The following is a 17,651-nucleotide window of genomic DNA, read 5'->3' as shown; positions in this document are numbered from 1 at the left end:
GGTCCCTCAAAACAAAAATGACTGTTAAAGCCGGAGCTGTAACTATAAGCCAGGACCCCTGCCTCCTGGGCATCACCCCCACCACCTTCCTCTCTGTGAGCAGTTGCCCCCTTGTCTGGAAGGAGTGGCAAAATCAGGTGGCCAACCAGGTGGCCTCCAGAGTGGATCACAACTGCTGGCCCTATTCCCAGGGTGTGTCCAGGGGACCACACCATTCTGTTCTCAGCATGAAGTGCCCAGTCCTGAGAGTGCCTCCCAGCCCAGGGCCATGAAGAGCTGCCCACCACCGTGGAGAACCGTCATCCTGTCACGTGAGACTGGAAAGACCCATGGGGCTGAGTTCCCAGCCAGAGCAGTCTCCCAGAGCAATCCCTATTCAATTCCCTCTGGCTTTATTGAGAGGAAAGGCCTGGTCTTTTTCTGTCAGGTCTGAAAGAGGCCTGGGTCCCTGGCAGGAACACCCCTTTTCCAGGAGATTCCTGCATTGGAAGCCACATGCCAAGCTATCTGCCGTCCCTCCCCGGGTCCCTCTGAGCCGGCACACAGCCCTGGAGGGTCCAGAGCTCCTAACCTGAGGGGAGGGTCTGCAGGCCTTCTGAGTGCCCTGGGGGTGGAGCCTGGGGTGGAGCCCTGAAGGCCCCGCCCAGGAGGGTTTGCTCTCACCCTGTGATGAGGGAAGGGCTAAGCCCTCTGCAAATGCTCCTAGAGGCTTCTGGAAGATGACACCTTCCAGAGCCGGAGCAGTGAACGCACCCGAAATCATGGAATGTCAACCTCTGGGACTTAGAGGGGGGCCGGTAAGGGTGGTGGCAGGTGGAAGCAGAGCCAGCTCCCTCTTGAGGCTCTCTCTAAACAAGGCGGGGAGCGAGGGAAGCCGCAGGACACTGACACTCCTGTTTCTCCCTGGAGTCATGGACCCTTCAGCCACCAGCCCGGGTGCCAAAGGTCCCCTCCTCTCAGGGCTCCTGCCTCCATACAGCTGCTTCCATCTCCTCCCTCCCCTCATCCTCGGGCTCAGGCCCAGCCAGGCTGCATGAGAGATGAGGCTGGGTCAGGTGGTCCTCAGGGCCCTCCATCACCACCACCTGGCTGCACCCAGCCCGGGAGCCCTTCCTGTCTGTCTCTGTCTGCCTGTCTGTGTCTCCGTCTCTGTGTTAGACATCGTGGCAGCAGCTCCGGCCCCTGGGCGCTAGCAAGGGGTTGTCTCGGTGGGTGCGGCCAGAAAAGGCCCACTGGGATGTCCCTGTGGGGGCCTGGGGTCCCATGTCATCTTCTCAGAAGGTTCCCAGAGGCCAGCAGAGTGGCTGTGCTGGGTACAGGCCGTTGCACCGATCGCTTCGGGACAGAGCTGGCAGTTTGGGGCAGGCCTCAGGGACCGAGGGAGGGTGGTTGGTCAAAGCCCAAAGCTGAATGGGGCAGACAGGGTCACTGGCTGATGCCCTCAGTGGAGGGTCCACCTCTGTTCCAGACACCCATCATTTTCCATCCAATTGCCTTTCCTCCTTCATTCCAGGATTGTCGGGGTTTTGGTGGGGGGCGCTGGGACGACGGTGAGAAGCTGTGAACTCTGCTTGGCAAGCCCAGGCTCTGACCCTTGACAAGGAAATGGTGTCCAGGCCAAAGAAAGACACCTGAGGTCATTTGGTACACCTCCCTCAATTCACAGAGGGGGAGGTAGGCCCACGGAGGGGAAACCAAAAGCGGGCGCCGGATAACACTCAGGGCTGCGCATCCAGTCCTGTAACACCGTGGCCTATCTGGGCAGCCACTCAGACTCCCACCTCCTCCCTGCAGCCTCCAAGGGCAGGGGCAGAGGAGAAGCTGGCGTCCAGGGCCTGCCCGGTGCCTTCTCCTGGGGGTTCCTGAGCCCAGACTGACTGGTAAAGCCAGCTACAACACGAGCATCATCTCAGCATCTCTCTCCTCCACACCCCCATGACTGTGGCAGAGTCCCCCGGGTGCTCAAAAAAGAGTGATTACTTGGTGGGGGGGGCACACAGTATGGGAAGGAAGGAGGCTCCACGTGGTGGGCATCTGCTGTATGCCAGGCACACTCCACTGTCACTACATGTTTCCTCATCAGCTCCTCCCAGCGTCCCCGAGAGGTAGGTATTACTTTACAGTTGCAGAAACGGGGGCTCAGAAGGTTAAGAAACTTGCCCAAGAGCACGCAGCTAACAGGTGGAAGAGCCCAGACTCAAACCCAAGGCCATCAAGCTCCTACACGTGCTGGTTCTGTTCTGCCAGAGTGGAGCAAGCAAGGTCTCTGGAGTCCTGAGACCTGGTTCCACGCGGGGCTGTGCACTAGCTTGCAGTGTGGCTTTGACTGGTTGGTTCGCCGTGTTGGTGAATGGGAGCATCCCTCCCACGGCATCCCGTCACCTGATAATCTCGTCTAATGGCATCATCAGCACCAGGGCCGGGAGTTAGAACAGAAGCAGGAAGACCCTGGGCCTGGTGGGCGTGGATTACAATGTCTGTGAGGTCCCTTCCAATACTTTGCTTCTGTGATGAGAAGAGCATTTCCCACTCGTGGTTATTACGCACCCGTTGTGTGCTCAGCATCTAACTTGGTTGAGTAGAGACCCGAACCTTCCAGGCAGAACAGGTACAACAATAATGTCATAGCCAGAATGAGCAGTGTGCATAGTCCCCTGGGGTCTGGGATAGTCAGGGGATGGCGGGCTGGTCTCAGAACCTCAGAGGATATTCAGTTTCTCTGGCCCGTGGAAGACCCCAGCTGCCTTTCCCACCCCCTTGACGTCCTGCTCAGGCTTTGCCTGCTCACAACAGTGAGGGCAGAGGCCCACGATGTTGGACGGGGAATGTTGGGGACCCTCCGGCCCTGGAATGACTGGAAGTTATGGCTCTGCTCTCCATTTGGCCACGAGTAGAAGATCCAGGTTTCCGTCTAGTTAAAGGAAGAAGATCTGACTTGGGAAGGATGGAGTCACAGCCTAGGACCAAGGGAAGGAAAGAAAGAGCTTCTCTCCATCCTTGCCGTCCTAGACCTGCACACCTCAGGCGATCTCAGCTTAAGGTTCCCTTTACCCTCTCAGCAAAACCCTAAGGTCCCTTAAAATTCTCAGAATGATTAAGAAGCACCCTTCGGTTCATCCATGGGCCCTCTCTCCCTATTCACCCATCTATCCACCCATCTATCCTCCTGTTTATCCATTTCTCCCATCCTCTCATCCGAATAGTTTGTCTTCCTATCCATTTATCTTCCCATTTATTTTCTCATCTGTTCCTCCACCTCTCCCATTTGCCCTCCCACCAATCCATCCTTCCATTCACCTGCCCATTCTTTTATCCTCCTGTCTGTTTGTCCTCCCATGCATTTGTGTGTGCTGCATCCAGCCAGCTATTCTCCCGCTCACCCGTGTCTCCTCCTCTCCCACTCTCCATCCTCTCATATGTTTATTGATCCATTTTCCATCTATCCTTCCATTTATTTTTATCCTCCATCTGTCTATCCATCTGCTTATCTACTCATCCAGTATCCCATCCTTCTGGCCAGCTCCTTCCCGCTCATCCTGTTCATCACTCCATATTTTCTCTTACCCACTTATCCATCCATCCATCCATCCATCTCTCTATGTGTCTCTTCTTGGAGTCCATTCTTCTCTCTTCCATCTATCTGCTCAAACTTGCTAACTGATAAGATTAGTGAGACAGAACACCTGACTCAAGGAATTTACAATTTATTGTATGAACTACCATATGGAAATTCAGCAATCTACAGAGCAACAGCGAGCACACCACAGTTTGGAGGTGATTGCTGAGCCCAAAGGAGCATCCTGAGGCATCTGGCCTGCATCCTGGGGCAGGCTGGAGGCCCTCTGCTGCGCCTTCAAAGAGCAAGCCTGCCCACAGGGCTTCGTGGCCTGTGAAGTGCTGTGCGCACATGGGGGAGAATTGGTGTCGCTATCTTTACCCTGATTTCCACAGAGCGGCCACCTCTGCTCTTCAGCCCACTGGGGACAGAGTCAGCCACACCCCGAGGGCTTCGTAGGCTTGGGGAGGGGCAGAGCCTTAGTTCGGCCTTCCCTGCACGCACCACCACCCCCGGCTGTGTCTGCACGGCAGTGACCTTGGAGGCCCGGGAAGGGGACATGACTCTCTAAGGAAGTCAGGACTTGGGCCCCAGCCTTGTGGCTCCCAGGTCCGGGTCTAGCAGATTTCTCTACGCCTTCTGCCCTCTCTCCATTTCCAACAGTAACTTTGTCCTGGTTCCTCTTCCCAAACCCTAAGATGCTGCCCTGTGGGCTGCCCTAACGGTGCCCTCAGCCGGAAGGGCATCCTCAGTACCCATTCCCCATGCTGGGTTAATGGGAGCCCTGATCTCATCCCGGTATTTGAGATGGCCCGGAATCCTCTTTGATGAGTGTCACCAGCTCCTGGGCCCAGAGTTAAATCAAAGGCAGGAAAAACTTATTGCACATGACTTGTCTTTTAATTTCTTTTTGGTTTGTCTTTTTAATCAGCATCTCACTTCTTCATTCTACCCTTTGTCCCCTCACACCCCTCCCCCACCCTCCCCCAGCTCCTCAGTGCCATCCTGCACGGGGTCTGTGGCTGCACATCCCACCTGAGCACCTGGGCAGAGGGACGTCCCAGCACCTGCCAGCCAGGCGCCGCCCTGGGCCCCTGCCCTCCAGCCGACCCTGAGTCTGTTCTCATTCCTTTCCAGGGAATCTGACTAAGCATATGAAGTCGAAGGCCCACAGCAAAAAGTGCCAAGAGACGGGGGTGCTGGAGGAGCTGGAAGCCGAAGAAGGTAATGAATGGCCAGCTCCCGCCTCCCCCTTCTCCCTCCTCCCCATCTCCCCTTCTCCACCTGCCCCCCTTGTCCTCCCCTTGCTTTCTGTCCTCCTCTCTGCTCCGCCTCCTCCTCTCCCCCTTCTGCGCCCTCTCCTCTAGTTTTCCCAACTTCAGGGAGACAGAGGTTAAATTTACAGGATGACCGCCCCCACCCCCTAGACTTTTACAGTGCGTGCTAGGAGTCGTAGCTGTGGTGCATTAAGGTCTGCCAGGCAGGTGGAGCGCCCGGCACCCCGTGGGTGCTCAGTGAATGTATGGTGAATACATTGACACATGAGTAATTACAGTCAACATTGATTGAGCACCCACTCTGTGTCAGGCATGCTCTAGACACGTGCCATGATTATCTTGGCAAATTCTCACGATGACGCTGTGAGGTACACACCCACACTCACACTTACACACTCTGGGCATGAGCCTGACGCCCGGGCCTTTTAGAGCTAGAGGTTTTCAGACAGACCTGACAGCCCCATGTCACCTCCCAATCCCATCCCCTATCCCAGCACCGCACCCTGACCTCAGTCCCCCATTAGCAAAATGAGAGCCACATTAGAGCCAGTTTCTGAGAAGACAAGGCAGTGTGTGTGGCTGCGCCCTGCCCAGCCTCAGCATTCAGGGAGGAGGCCAGAGGGGCTTTTTTGGTAGGTAGATGAGCGGCCAGAGGTATTCCTCCTGCACTGGGCAAACCTTTGACCAGATTCCCTAAAATCAGAATCAAGAATTACAGTGTGACAAGGAGACGTCTGTGTGTCTGTGTCTCGTTTGTTTTTGTTTTTCTGATTTGGGAATGTATCTACAATCTTACAAAAGAGTTAGGTCACATTTCCTTTTAGGTGAAATAAATCACCTTTATTGAACAGAACACAGTGAACTTGGGGCTGTACCCCCAAAAATGAGGATGTGGGGTTACCATTCTTATCAAAAAAGCACATCAGGCCATTTACAGATGTCTCACTGAGTCCCCGTAACTGTGGTAGAAACTTGTGTTGCCCCGTTTTCAGTTGAAGACATTTAGTAAAGCTCAAACAGGTAAAGGCAGTTGCCCGAGCTCAGACAGAAACGCTGGCTGCAGTGCCTGGTGGGCTGGATGGGGCAGCTGCACCCAAGCCCAGAGCCCTCCCTGGGTGGGAGGCGGGCGTTCTGACGAGCACTGCACCGGGGGTCCACTGAGGGACCCTGAGCTGTCCCTGCCCCTCTCCCAGCTTCATTTTCCCAATGAGGCCAAAAAGGATGACCTTATTTGAGGATGAAATCAATGCATTCATTCCAGAAATAATTACTGAACACCAGACCCGTTCTAAGACCTGTTCTAGGTGCTAGAGATTCTGCAATGAATAAAACATAGTTCCTGTCCTCGGGAAGCCTGCATTCTAGAGGGGAGCTGGGCAATGAACAAATGTGGAATAGGGCAAGGGTGATGAGTATGAAGCAAAACATCCGTGAGGGGCTGGGAAGCGTGGGGAGTGGCCTCTCTGTTCGGTGGTGTGAACAGAGAACATGAGGCGAGGTGTCAGAAAGCCAAGTGGCGCCTGGAGAAGGGCTCTCCCTGCAAAGGGAACAGCAGGAGCAGATCCCCTGAGGGCCAGAGTCGGGCGGGGGTGGGAGGGGGAGATTAAGTCTGAGAGAGCCGTGGCTGTGAAGGCCAAGGGATGGACTTGGCCGCCTGGTGGAGCCACGCCCTCTGCCGTTCCCTGACTCTGTATGCAGAGGATGGCCGGTAGGGGGCGCGGCTGGAGGCAGTGATCCAGGCTGAGCACGTGTTGGACTTGGGTGGGCCGAGGGAGGTGGGGAGACGTGGTCGGATTCTGGATACATTCCGCAAGTAGAGCCGAAGGGGTTTGGTGACGCAGTGGGGCGGGGAAGCATGAGGGAGAAAAACAGCCAAGGATGACTCCGAGGTTTATGGCCTAAGAAACTGGAAGGACGGAGTTGCCACTTCCTGCGATGAGGAAGGCTCGGGGAGGAGCTTGTCCGTTAGTCGCGAAGTGACGGTTGGGAGCACAGCTTAGGAACGATTGCCTACGGGCGGCCGGGCGGGCGCCGCAGCCCCGCCCCTGAGGTTGAGGAGGTTGAGCACCAGCGCCACCGTGTGGCCGGACCCCCTCGGCGCCCCAGCGCGCTTCATTCCTCCGGTCCCAGGCCACAGAAAGGCGGAGCTCTGTGGAGCCTTGACAGTGAGGGGCTTTGGGAGTGGGCCGTCCGGCTGGGGCATCCCATAGAGCCCTGGGCGAGTCCAGATGTGGGGGGCTTTGCGAACCCTGTGCTGGGCAAGGGACCCTTGGCTTCCATCACTCCTGCTGGGTGCCTGGGGCAGGCCACCGGCCCTCTCTGCCCCTCAACTTCCTCATCTGTAAAAAGGGACATTAGGATCCTTCCTGGTGAATATCAGGAGCCGCTGGTCCTGACTCTGACTAGTAGCACCACCCCTCTGACCTTGAACTGCAAGATGAGATGCTCTCATTGCTGCCTGTCTGCTGAGGTTGTGAGGTACTTGGGATGAGAATAGCTAAGGTTTATGGGGTACTTACTAGGTGTCAGACCCTCACAATCCTCCCAACAGCTTCATGAGGTGGCTTTTATTAGTCTTACTCACATTTTACAGACAAGGAAACTGAATACAGAGAGAAACACTAAATTATTCAACATTATACAGCAAGGAAGGGGTGGAACTAAGGTTCAAACCCAGACCATTTCCTGCTTCTCAATGCATAAAAACATTTTTAAACTGGCAGTGTCATAATGCAAGGGTTGTAAACCTTAGTCCTGGACTCTCTGGGTGATCTTGGGGAAGCACTTGCCTGCTCTGGGCCTGGATTTCTCCGCGTGTAAATGGGAGGTGAGGCGAGGTGAGCTCCGGGGCCCCCCTGCTAAAGTCTTAGGCGGGAAAGTAAAGCGTGGGGCAAAACTTAGAGATGTTTTGCACCCCCTTGCCATCCCTACTCCTTTACCAATCCCCAGTCCCTTCCCCACTCTCACTGTTCTGCTCCTGGCTGCCAGGAGGCCATGCCCTTGGCCCCATGGCCCTCCCTTCACCTGCCAGCTCCAGCTCCACCCCATAGTTTTTGACCTACATCCTCTTGAATGCCGACTGTCATCCATTGCATGCATCTTACTGCTGTGTGTTGAGCTGTTTGAAAGCACAAGTGCTGGGCTTTCTACCCCCAGGGCAGCTCTGCACGGTGGGGTCCAGAAGCCTGGTTGCACCAGTGGCCTGAGTCAGCTGTGTGTCCAGCTCTCTTGGTCATTAGTTGAGTGGGTACTGACATGAGCTTAGTGTTGGGCCAGCAGGACCCAAACCCTCAGGAGCCTGCCAAGTGGGCTAGATGTTAGCAGAGCTCCCCCTGGAGTCCTGATTGATGCCGATTTCATAGATCCCCAAACTAGGCCTGTGTCCTGTTAGCGGTGACCCAGCTGGTTGAGCTGCCCCACCAAAAGCCAGACCAGGAGGCTGGTATTTCAGAGCTCCATTACCCCCCAGCTGGGAGCACCAGGGGTTCTGCAAAGACAGTACCTTCTCTGGACATGAGTGGCTGAGATGAGGCCCTGCTCTGCTGCCAGCCTGAGGCCAGCTTAGCCAAACCCCCAGAGAGGCCAGGGCCTGCCACCTGCCAGATACCGTTGTATCAGCCAGCAGCAGCCTAGCCACAGTGGCAGACGTGTATGTAAACTGACCATGCCCAGTGCTGCTGGACTGGCCACCAAGACTGCTGTGTCCCAGAGTAATAGATTTCTTCATGGATGTATTAAGAGTGACTATAATTATATGAGTCCTTGCTGTGTGTCAGGAGTGTGTTTCCTCCGCCTAGCAAACCCTGTGAGGTGAGACTGTCAAGTTCATTTGACAGAGGGGGAGACTGAGGCACAACAGGGTGACTTAACTTGCTCATGGTGGAGCCAGCACTGAAATACTAATGAAAAAAAAAAAAACAAAGAAAAGACCTCTCTTGTTTGCTATGGTTCAATCCCAGCCCTACTACTTACCTTACCTGGACAAGTGACTTCAACTCTCTCACCTTGGTCCCCCGTCTGTAACGTGAAGATAAGAATAGTGCCGACCCGGCGGAATTATTTGAGGACTAAGTGAATTAACACATGCAGGCCCTAGAACTGAACCTGGCACATGGTAGATAGAAGGTAATTTTTGCTGTGGTTATTTACAAAGCGTTCCCAATCCTCTCGACGATCTTGTGCCACTGCCGTGGCTGTCAGGCCCAGTTTGCAGACTGGGACTCTGGGGCTTAGAGCAGAGCAGCCTGGGGCTGGCTCTGACCTCGGGTCTCCTGTGTCTGCCCCTCAGGAACAAGCGATGACCCGTTCCAGGACTCAGAAGGGCGAGAGGGCACAGAGGCCGTGGCGGAGCACCAGTTTTCAGACCTGGACGACTCGGACTCAGACTCGGACCTGGACGAAGATGAGGATGAGGACGAGGAAGAGAGCCAGGACGAGCCATCAGGACCGTCCTCGGAGGCACCCCCGCCCGGCCCGCCAGCCACGCTGCCGGCAGACTCCTCACCTGTTCAGGGCCCCCAGCCCCGACATGCCACCTCTGGCAACCAGGCCACCAGGAGCAGCTCAGTCTCAGAAGCCGAGCGCTTGGCAGCTGGCAGCTGCTCCATGTCCAGCCAAAGCATCCTGTGCCTCCCCCGGCTGGGACCGGCCCCACCGGGCCCCATGGAGAAGGACACAGGCTCGGCCCTGAGCTCCAAGGCCGTGTCCCCAAGAAGGCCATGGTCCCCGAGCAAAGAAGCAGGCAGCCGCCCACCACTCGTCCCAAAACACTCACTAACCAAAAGCGACTCGTCTCCCCAGCGACATTCACCGGCCCGAGAGCCACTGGCCTCGGCCCCGAGCCCACCTGGCCCCCAGACGGGCCCTCTCCCTCGTGGGTCTCCGAGACTCGAGCTGTCTCCTCTCACCCCCCACCCCCTGGGTAGGGAACTGCCCCCCGAATGCGAGGGCACCACAGACCCAGGCCCGCACAGACACTCGCCCACGAGGAGATGGTCTCCAGGCCAGGCTGAGTCACCACCACGGTCAGCGCTGCCAGGGAAGTGGGCCTTGGTGGGGCCGGGCAGCCCCTCGGTGGGCGAGCGCGGCCCAGGCTCAGGGCTGGCCCCAAGGGCTCTCTACCCACCCGCGCCTCTACCTCACAAGCTTCTCGGCAGAAGCCCAGCGGAGACCTGCACCTCCACGTGGGTGAGTTCCCGTCTCCGGGGTGGCTGGGCCGCTTCTCGCTGGCAGGTGGGGGGCTGTAAGCTCACACCTCCCTGAGGCCTCAGACCTGGAGCTACACCCCTGCCAGCTCACCCCAAGAAGACGTGTACTGGGCACCTCCTATGCCAGGCACTGTGCTGGGTGCCTGAAACCAGTTAGTTTAGCGTCCGAAGCGGCAGAGCATGGACTCTGGAGCTGGACTACCCAGGATTAAAACCAGGTTCTGCCACTTATGAGCTGTGTGGCCTTGGATGTGAGTGTAAATACTTGTGCCTCCTCCCCCCGCACCCCCATCCCCATCCCCATTTCCACATATTCTTTGAGCAGATGGCAGAGCTCAACCCAAATCATCACATCTCCAGCATGACTGCCACCAGCACCCTCAGAGTCACTGCAGCCAACACCATCCCTGTCATGCCATCAGCACTGTCACTGTCACATCACCACTGCCATCTGCCATCATTACACTCCAGCCACCCCATCAGCTTGATCACGGTTGTCACAGTATCACCATCACCACCGCTGTCATGATCTCCAGCACTGACATCGTTATCACCGTCCACTTACCTTTCCCCTCTCAACACCTTTTCTGTCACCAGATTGTCATAACCCAACACTGCTGCTCACCACCAGCAGAGATTCAAGCTCCAGGGGGAACAAGATCTAGGAATCTTAACTTGATTTTTAATTTTGGGGTCGTGTGAAAATTCCTGGAGGTGGGAGAAGGCCAAGAGCCTGGAGTGGGAACTCATATTCTAGGGTTAAGTTGGGTCAGTACCATTTGAGGAACAAGAGAAACCACAGAACCAAGACAGAGGGCCAGGTGCATAGGGGCCAACCAGGCAGCCCCGTCCTCAGAAGACAGACAAGCTGGCTGGAGGCAGGGGACCATGTCCTGAGTGTACCCATGGTCACCGTTCCAGAGAGGGCGCCCCCACAGGGCAACACCGTAGACAGGGGTTGGGACTCGGTTCTGGGCCAGCTCAGCCAGGACTTGCTCTGTGATCTCAGCGAGTCCCCTCCTCACTCTAGGCCTTGGGGTCTCCATGTGCCCAGCACATCATCCTCGCCTTACTCTGTCTTATTTTCTGACCCCAGCAGAAGGCCGAGTCGCCAAGTCCCTCCTGTTCACCTGGCCCTGCTCATCCTCTCTTCTCCCGACCCTTCTCCACCCCCCATGACTTCCACGGCCACACCCCGGCCCGGACAGAGGAGAACATCTTCAGCCACCTGCCTCTGCACTCCCAGCACTTGACCCGCGCCCCGTGCCCCCTGATTCCCATCGGCGGGATCCAGATGGTACAGGCCCGGCCGGGGGCCCACCCCACCCTGCTCCCCGGGCCCAGCACGGCCTGGGTCAGCGGCTTCTCAGGGGGTGGCAGCGACCTGACGGGGGCCCGGGAGGCCCAGGAGAGAGCCCGCTGGAGTCCCACCGAGAGCTCATCGGCCTCCGTGTCCCCCGTGGCTAAGGTCTCCAAATTCACACTCTCCTCGGAGCTGGAGGCCAGGGACCACCCCAAGGAGAGGGGGAGGACGAGCAGGGGCCTGGGCAGACCTCCCGACTGGGAGCCCCGTGCAGCCGAGGTGCCCGCAGAGCCCGTGCCCACGCACAGTCCCCACACCCCACCCGAGGCCTCGCCCCGGCCACCCCAGGGCCGCCGGGCAGGGTCCCGGAGCCCCCGCCTGGAGTCACCGCGTGCGCTGGCCAACCCCTCGGCCTCCGCCACCCCACCGCTGGACCGCAGCAGTTCCGTGGGCTGCCTGGCCGAGGCCTCCGCTCGCTTCCCAGCCCGGAGGAGGAACCTCTCCGGGGAACCCAGGACCAGTCAGGGCTCCCCCGAGCCCTCGGGAAGTGGGGGGCCCGGGGCACCTCCACACCAGCCCGAGGACCGGGGGCCCCGGAGCACTTAGCCTCTCCCCGACCGCTTCAGCATCTGGCTTCCGGTGTTTGACAACAGACGTTTCCAGCCGACTTCCTCGAATCATCTTGCTGTCACGGGCTCCCTGTCCCATCTGTTGTTCTGTCCAAGAAGCTTCTGCTCAGCCCCCGTCTGTCGTATCTTCCCACCATGTATGCAGTTACCTGTGCCTTTTTCTGTGACCTTTTGTTGCTTGAAAAGATACAAACAACACACACACACACAAACATTTAAAAACCCCACGAGGTATTTGAGGCTGTGAATATTTAGGTGGGGCTTCACCTTGGGCCGCTGTGGTCAGCAGCCACCCCCCAAGGCTGGCAAGAGGCGGTCAGTTGCTAAGAGAAAGGGGAATGCACTGAAGCAGAGAGAGAGAAAAAAAGAAACTTAAAAAATATATATAATTAAATGTAAAAGCAAGCACTCCTATGTACAGTTGTTTATGGTTCCTATTTATTGCTGCTTTATCCCACCCCAGCTAGTGGCCTCCCCCGGCTGCCAGCAGAAGGGCCAGCAGCCTGAGGCAGAGGGACAGGCAGGGAGACTCCACGGGCAGGCCCAGAAAACTCCGACTTTCTTTCTCCTAGGACTTCAACACAAAATACTTGGAACGGGTAGGAAGGTAGGAGCTGGTTGGTTCCCCAGGACTCCCAGACGTCCAGGTGGTCTGTGTCACGATCCCATCCTGGCACTTGACCGGTAGACAAATCCCCCTGCCCCCTGGCCCAGCACCTCTGCTCACCGCACCCTCACCCTCTGGCCTGGGAAAGGAGTTCCTGACCATCCATCTCCTGGTTCCTGAGCACCTGACCTCGGCCTTGCTCTCAGGGTCCCAGCCACTGGCTGCCGTCCTTGTTCTAGAAACTACCCACAAGGCTGAAGTGACAGGGCCCAACCCCTGGGGGTCAAGATCCAAGGTGCGTTGCCTTGCCATTCCTGAGGCCAGGCTTGGGCTTCATTTTACATTTGGTCCCTGGGGTGCAAAGGGCCCTATTTCCTCCATGGCTGGGCTTTTCCAGTGCTGAGCACTGGAAGTTTGCAAGGACTCATTTCTGGACCACTTTGCAGCAGGACTGGTCCCCCTGTCCCCCTCCCACACACCGTCAGGCCTCCACTGCCCCCAGGAAGTACCCAAAACCATGACTGGTGGGAACTGCCCAGGCCTCCTATTGGTTGGCTTAAATCTCTTTTAAAAAATAAAATTAAATATATATATATAAACCTGGAAAGACAATGGTGTTTGATATTTCGCCCAGCCTCCTATTATCCAAGGTCATTTGAATTCTCCAAAGCAATCAGTAATAGCTAGTGCCTCTTTCCTCATCCCCATCTCCTCCTGTACGAAACTGCCCTGTGTTACCTGGTGCAAAAGCCTGCTTTGTTAAAAAAAAAAAAAAAAAAAAAGACTAGAAATTAAAATCCCAAGTTGAAATATGGAACTTGAACTCTAGCATGTTTACCCAGCCCTGGGATGGGTGGGGTTTTCCACAACATCCAGAAATCATTTTCTTTAGTTTCTACCAGGGGGAGAAAGCACAGGGACCACGGTCATGGCCCAGCCAGGCTAGGTGCTAATGCTGCAGAGCAGAGACCTCCTTGGCCAGTCCCCATTCCTCAGGCAGGCTGCATGAATCGTGTGGCCATAAGGGGCTCCTGAGCTGTTGTTTAGACAGGACACCATAAGGTGCATAGGGCTGGGGCACATCTGTGAGCTCCCCGCCCTCCGGCATAATTCCCTCTTCTGCCCGTTCAGGACCTTTCCCTGCTTGGCCTCTGCTGCCAGGACAAACCAGTCACAGGTCAGCCTCCAGCCAGACCACCTAGTTCATTTCCCTTTGGCTAAGACAAAAAGGGGACAATAGGGAAGGGCCTACCTGGGGGTCTGCTGGGCTCCAGGGTACAGGGGGTGGGGTTAGCCAGCACTTCCTGGCTGTCTGACCCAGAGTCTGGGGCTCCCGGCCCCCCTGGAAGAAGGCCAACAGCCTTGGCTGTACAGGCACTGGTCAGGTCTGGCAGGAGGTGGGAAGGAGCCTGAGCCACAGTCACAGCCTAGGCCAGAGGCCAGGGCTTTCCTCATCATTACCTTCCGGCTCCACCCCAGGGGGCTGCCCAAGGACTGGAGACTTCAAGCACTGAGGCCTGGGAGCTGGATAAAGGGCATTGCTTCAGCCCAGGCTTGAAGTATTCCTGGGCCAGATCTTCCAGCCCCAGACCTACAAAGTAACTGGGCTCTGCTAGACTAGCCTGTGACCTTGGGGTTGGCCGGGCCCCTCCCCCAAGCCCTGCACCCCAGCTCTCCTGGGTGCCATTCCCCCCTGTATTCAGACAGCCCAGCTGCCAAGGTTTCCTTTCTGGAGGCCTAGTCATATGGCCGGTGTGGCCAGCAGGGGAGAGTCCTCACGGCCACTGGGGCTCACAGGCACAGGCAGAGGGGATGGGGGCCGGGAATCACTGGAGAGCCATTTCTCAATGACAGAGACACACTGTGCAAGCAATCTGGCCAAAGGGCTACTGCCCCACACAGGTGCCCAGAGAAATGGAATTGATGCCACCAGCCCTGGCCGTGTGTCACTGAGCATGGCTCTAAGCCCCTCTGCCAGCCTCTCTTCTGGCTCCCCCAAGCACAGAGCTCCCAGCCCACACGCCCACCCTCATAATGTAGAAAAGACTCTCACTCCGCACTCTCTCCCACCCCGCACCCCAGGACCCACTGCCCTGCTCCCAACCACTTGCACATTTACAGCTTGCCTGTGACCCTGTTGTCCCTGTTAAGGGACACGGTAGAGAAAGCAGTGCTGATTTGTTGGCATGGACACCTGTCATGTGCTCTGCTGAAATGCGCCGGATGGCCGTTCCTTGGTACAGGCCTGCTGTGGTCCTCGGGTGTCGGCAGGGTTGGGGGGTGTGGGCCAACTTGCCGAGGTTTCAGAGCCAGCCCTTGCCTTGGGGAGTCCAAGCCACCTGCCCCCCAGGGCTACCCTCCGGGATGCCCTTCACCCTCAGCAAGCTCAGGGCCATTTTGGGTACTAACCTTGTTCCTCTCCAAGGCGCCTTTTTACAAGCCTATTCACCCTCCCCACGCCAAAGCCCCGACCACTGCGACCCTCCAGGAGGCTGACAGCAGTGAACTTCCCACTCTCCCTCCTCCATCAACTCCAACTTCCAGACCCAGCAGTCCCTCCTTGAAAAAGTCTGAAAGAATTAGTTTCCGGACCCCTCTAACTTATGCTCCATCCTCACCCGGCCCTTTTGAATAGGAGCAAGCAAGATAACAGAGCTGAATTGCTCTCTAGTCCTTTCTCCAGGCAAATCTTCTTTAAAGCAAAAGTCCTCCCTGGGCAGCCATCCATGGAGACAGATCCGCAGCACTGACCAAGGGGAGAAAGTTCCTAAAGACCTGTTCCACCAATTCTGCTTCTGCATCGCGAATCCCGTCCGCTTTCCATTGGAAAACTGCTTTGGCACTTATGATCACTTTACTAAACCTAGTGTTAAAAAAGGAAGAAAAAAGAAACCGAGAAAAGAAACGTATAGGCAAATGTAAGATACACGCTCTCTGTAAGATAAAAATTTGCCTTTTTTTTTCTAAAAGGTGTATGTATTCTGTATGTGAAATTGTCTGTAGAGAGTTTCTATGTTCTTATATGGCAATACATTCCAAAAATCGTACTGTAGATATGTACAGCAACCACACTGGGATGGGGTAGTTTTGCCTGTAATTTTATTTAAACTCCAGTTTCTCCACTTGCATCTTGCAATGTTGGTATGGTATATATCAGTGCAAAAGAAAAAAAAAATCTCAACAAAAAATCCTGCAGGTCTAAAGCACAGAGTCTGATGTACAAAAGGAAAAAACTGCTCAGTATTTATGTGTGTGACCTTTGTTGTAAATTACATCTGTACTGTGAATGAGAAGTTTTTACAAGTATAATAATTGCCTTTATTACAGCTCTGGCTGAGTGTTCAGCCTGAGGATATTTTTTAAAAAAAAACAGCACGTTGGAATAAATTTGAAAATCCCAACAGAGGCTTGCTTGCCTGGCTCATGGTTTTTCTTAGGGTTGAAGAATGGAGGGACCCTTGGAGTCCCAAGTGCTTCTTTTGCTACAGAGAATCAGGCCCAGAGAAGGCAAGTGAGCAGGCCACAGTCACACAGCCTGGGATTCAAGGGGCCCCTCCCTTCCAGGCTTGGCAGGAGGCACAGGTACATTGCCACGTGGTTTGGGGTCTATATTCATTTCCTAGGGCTGCCGTAACAAATTAACAAACTAAGTGGCTTAAAACAGCAGAAAGTTATTCTCTCACATTTCTGGAGGCCAGAAGTCTGAAGTCAAGGTGTTAGTTCCTTCTGGAGGCTCTGCAGGAGAATCCATTTTATGCCTCCCTCCTAGCTTCTGGTGGCTGCAGGCGATCTTTGGCCTTTGGTTTGTAGCCGCATCACTCTCATCTCTGCCTCTGCCTTCGTCTTGCTGCCTTCTCTGTGTGTCTCTTCTAAGGATACTCGTCATTGGATTTGGGGCCCACCCTAATTCAGTATGATCGCATCTTGATCTAAATAAGGTCACACTCACAGGTTCCAGGGGTTAAGATATAGCTGTGAGCCAGGCTATATCAGTCACACTTAATTTTGAGGGGTCACCATTCAGCTCACTACAAGGTAAGACCTGGAAACTGATCATGACACAGCTATTTACTGCCTGTGTGACATTGGGCGAGTTACACAACCTCTCTGGGCTCTGTTTCCTAATCTGTAAAGTGGAGGGTTGTTGTGAGGATTAATTGAGACAGTGTATACAGCATGGCTAACAGAACCTTGAACATAGTAAGCCTTCAACAAATATCCTCTGAGCGGACCTTGCACAGGGTGCTGGGGTTACAGAGATGAAGAAGACAGGTATAGGTCCCCACCTTTTGTATTCAACAATGACTTGCTGAGAGCCAGTGAGGGACTAATCATTGGATAGAACAGTGAGCAAAACAGACAGTCCTGCCCTCAAAGAGCTTACATTCTAACAGGAGAGGCCATCCTTAAGCAAATAATGACATCATGAATTACTCAATTGCAGTGGCCATAATTGCTGCTGCGGGAGAGAGCAAAGCTCTAGTCCAGAGTGAGTCTGAGTCATCTGAAGACCTTTCCTGGAAAACTCTTGAGGGTCCGGGAGTGGGGGGTGGGGGTGGGGGTGGGGGATGGTGGGGGTGGGGGCGGGGTGGGGGGATGGTGGGGGGGCGTGGCAGCAGGTGTGGGGGATTGGCAGGGGTGGGGGGAGTCCAGGAAAAGGAGCAGAGGAAGAGGTAGATGGACCATCAAGAGAGGTCCTCAGGGTAAAATGCCACCCACAAGCTCAGCACTAAGAACCTAAGAGGGCCTGCTTGTTTCAGCAGCAGGGAGATCATTGCTGACTTAGGGAAAAGTTGGCCTAGCCCAGCGCCTGGCCCACGGGAGGCCCTTGGTAGACGCTGCCGAGTGTTGAATGAATGGTGGAGGCCGGGGGTGGTGGCTGGGAGTGAGGAGAAGGGGGCAGTGGGGACAGCAGATCCAGACACCCTCCCAGGGGCCTGCGGTGGAGGGCAGGGGACAGATGGGGCAGCAGCTGGAGGGGTGTATGGGGTCCAGGAAAGAAAGACGTTGAGTGTGGGAAGGAGATGGTGAAACCCCAGCCTGCTTGATTAGGAGGAGATGCAGATACCTCT

The 17,651-nt window shown here is 55.6% G+C and overlaps 1 protein-coding gene across 2 annotated transcripts in view; it reads left to right on the top strand.

Annotated features, from left to right (window-relative positions):
* Window positions 1–11,949, top strand: part of HIVEP3 (HIVEP zinc finger 3) — a gene marked incomplete at both ends in the record, with an annotated part of 57,526 nt that extends 45,577 nt beyond the window's left edge. The window contains 3 exons of one of the 2 annotated variants that reach the window (XM_079697368.1): window positions 4,694–4,780; window positions 9,122–10,020; window positions 11,140–11,949. In XM_079697368.1, the coding sequence (XP_079553494.1) occupies window positions 4,694–4,780; window positions 9,122–10,020; window positions 11,140–11,949 (1,796 nt within the window). Of the gene's footprint in view, window positions 1–4,693; window positions 4,781–9,121; window positions 10,021–11,136 lie in introns of both variants that reach the window. The other variant, XM_079697367.1, reaches the window with a different exon arrangement.
* Window positions 11,950–17,651: the final 5,702 nt, after the last annotated feature.

The sequence above is a fragment of the Hyperoodon ampullatus genome (assembly GCF_949752795.1).
Source record: "Hyperoodon ampullatus genome assembly, chromosome: 2".
Taxonomy (NCBI): Eukaryota; Metazoa; Chordata; class Mammalia; order Artiodactyla; family Ziphiidae; genus Hyperoodon; species Hyperoodon ampullatus.
This window is presented reverse-complemented; position numbering and strand designations above follow the sequence as displayed.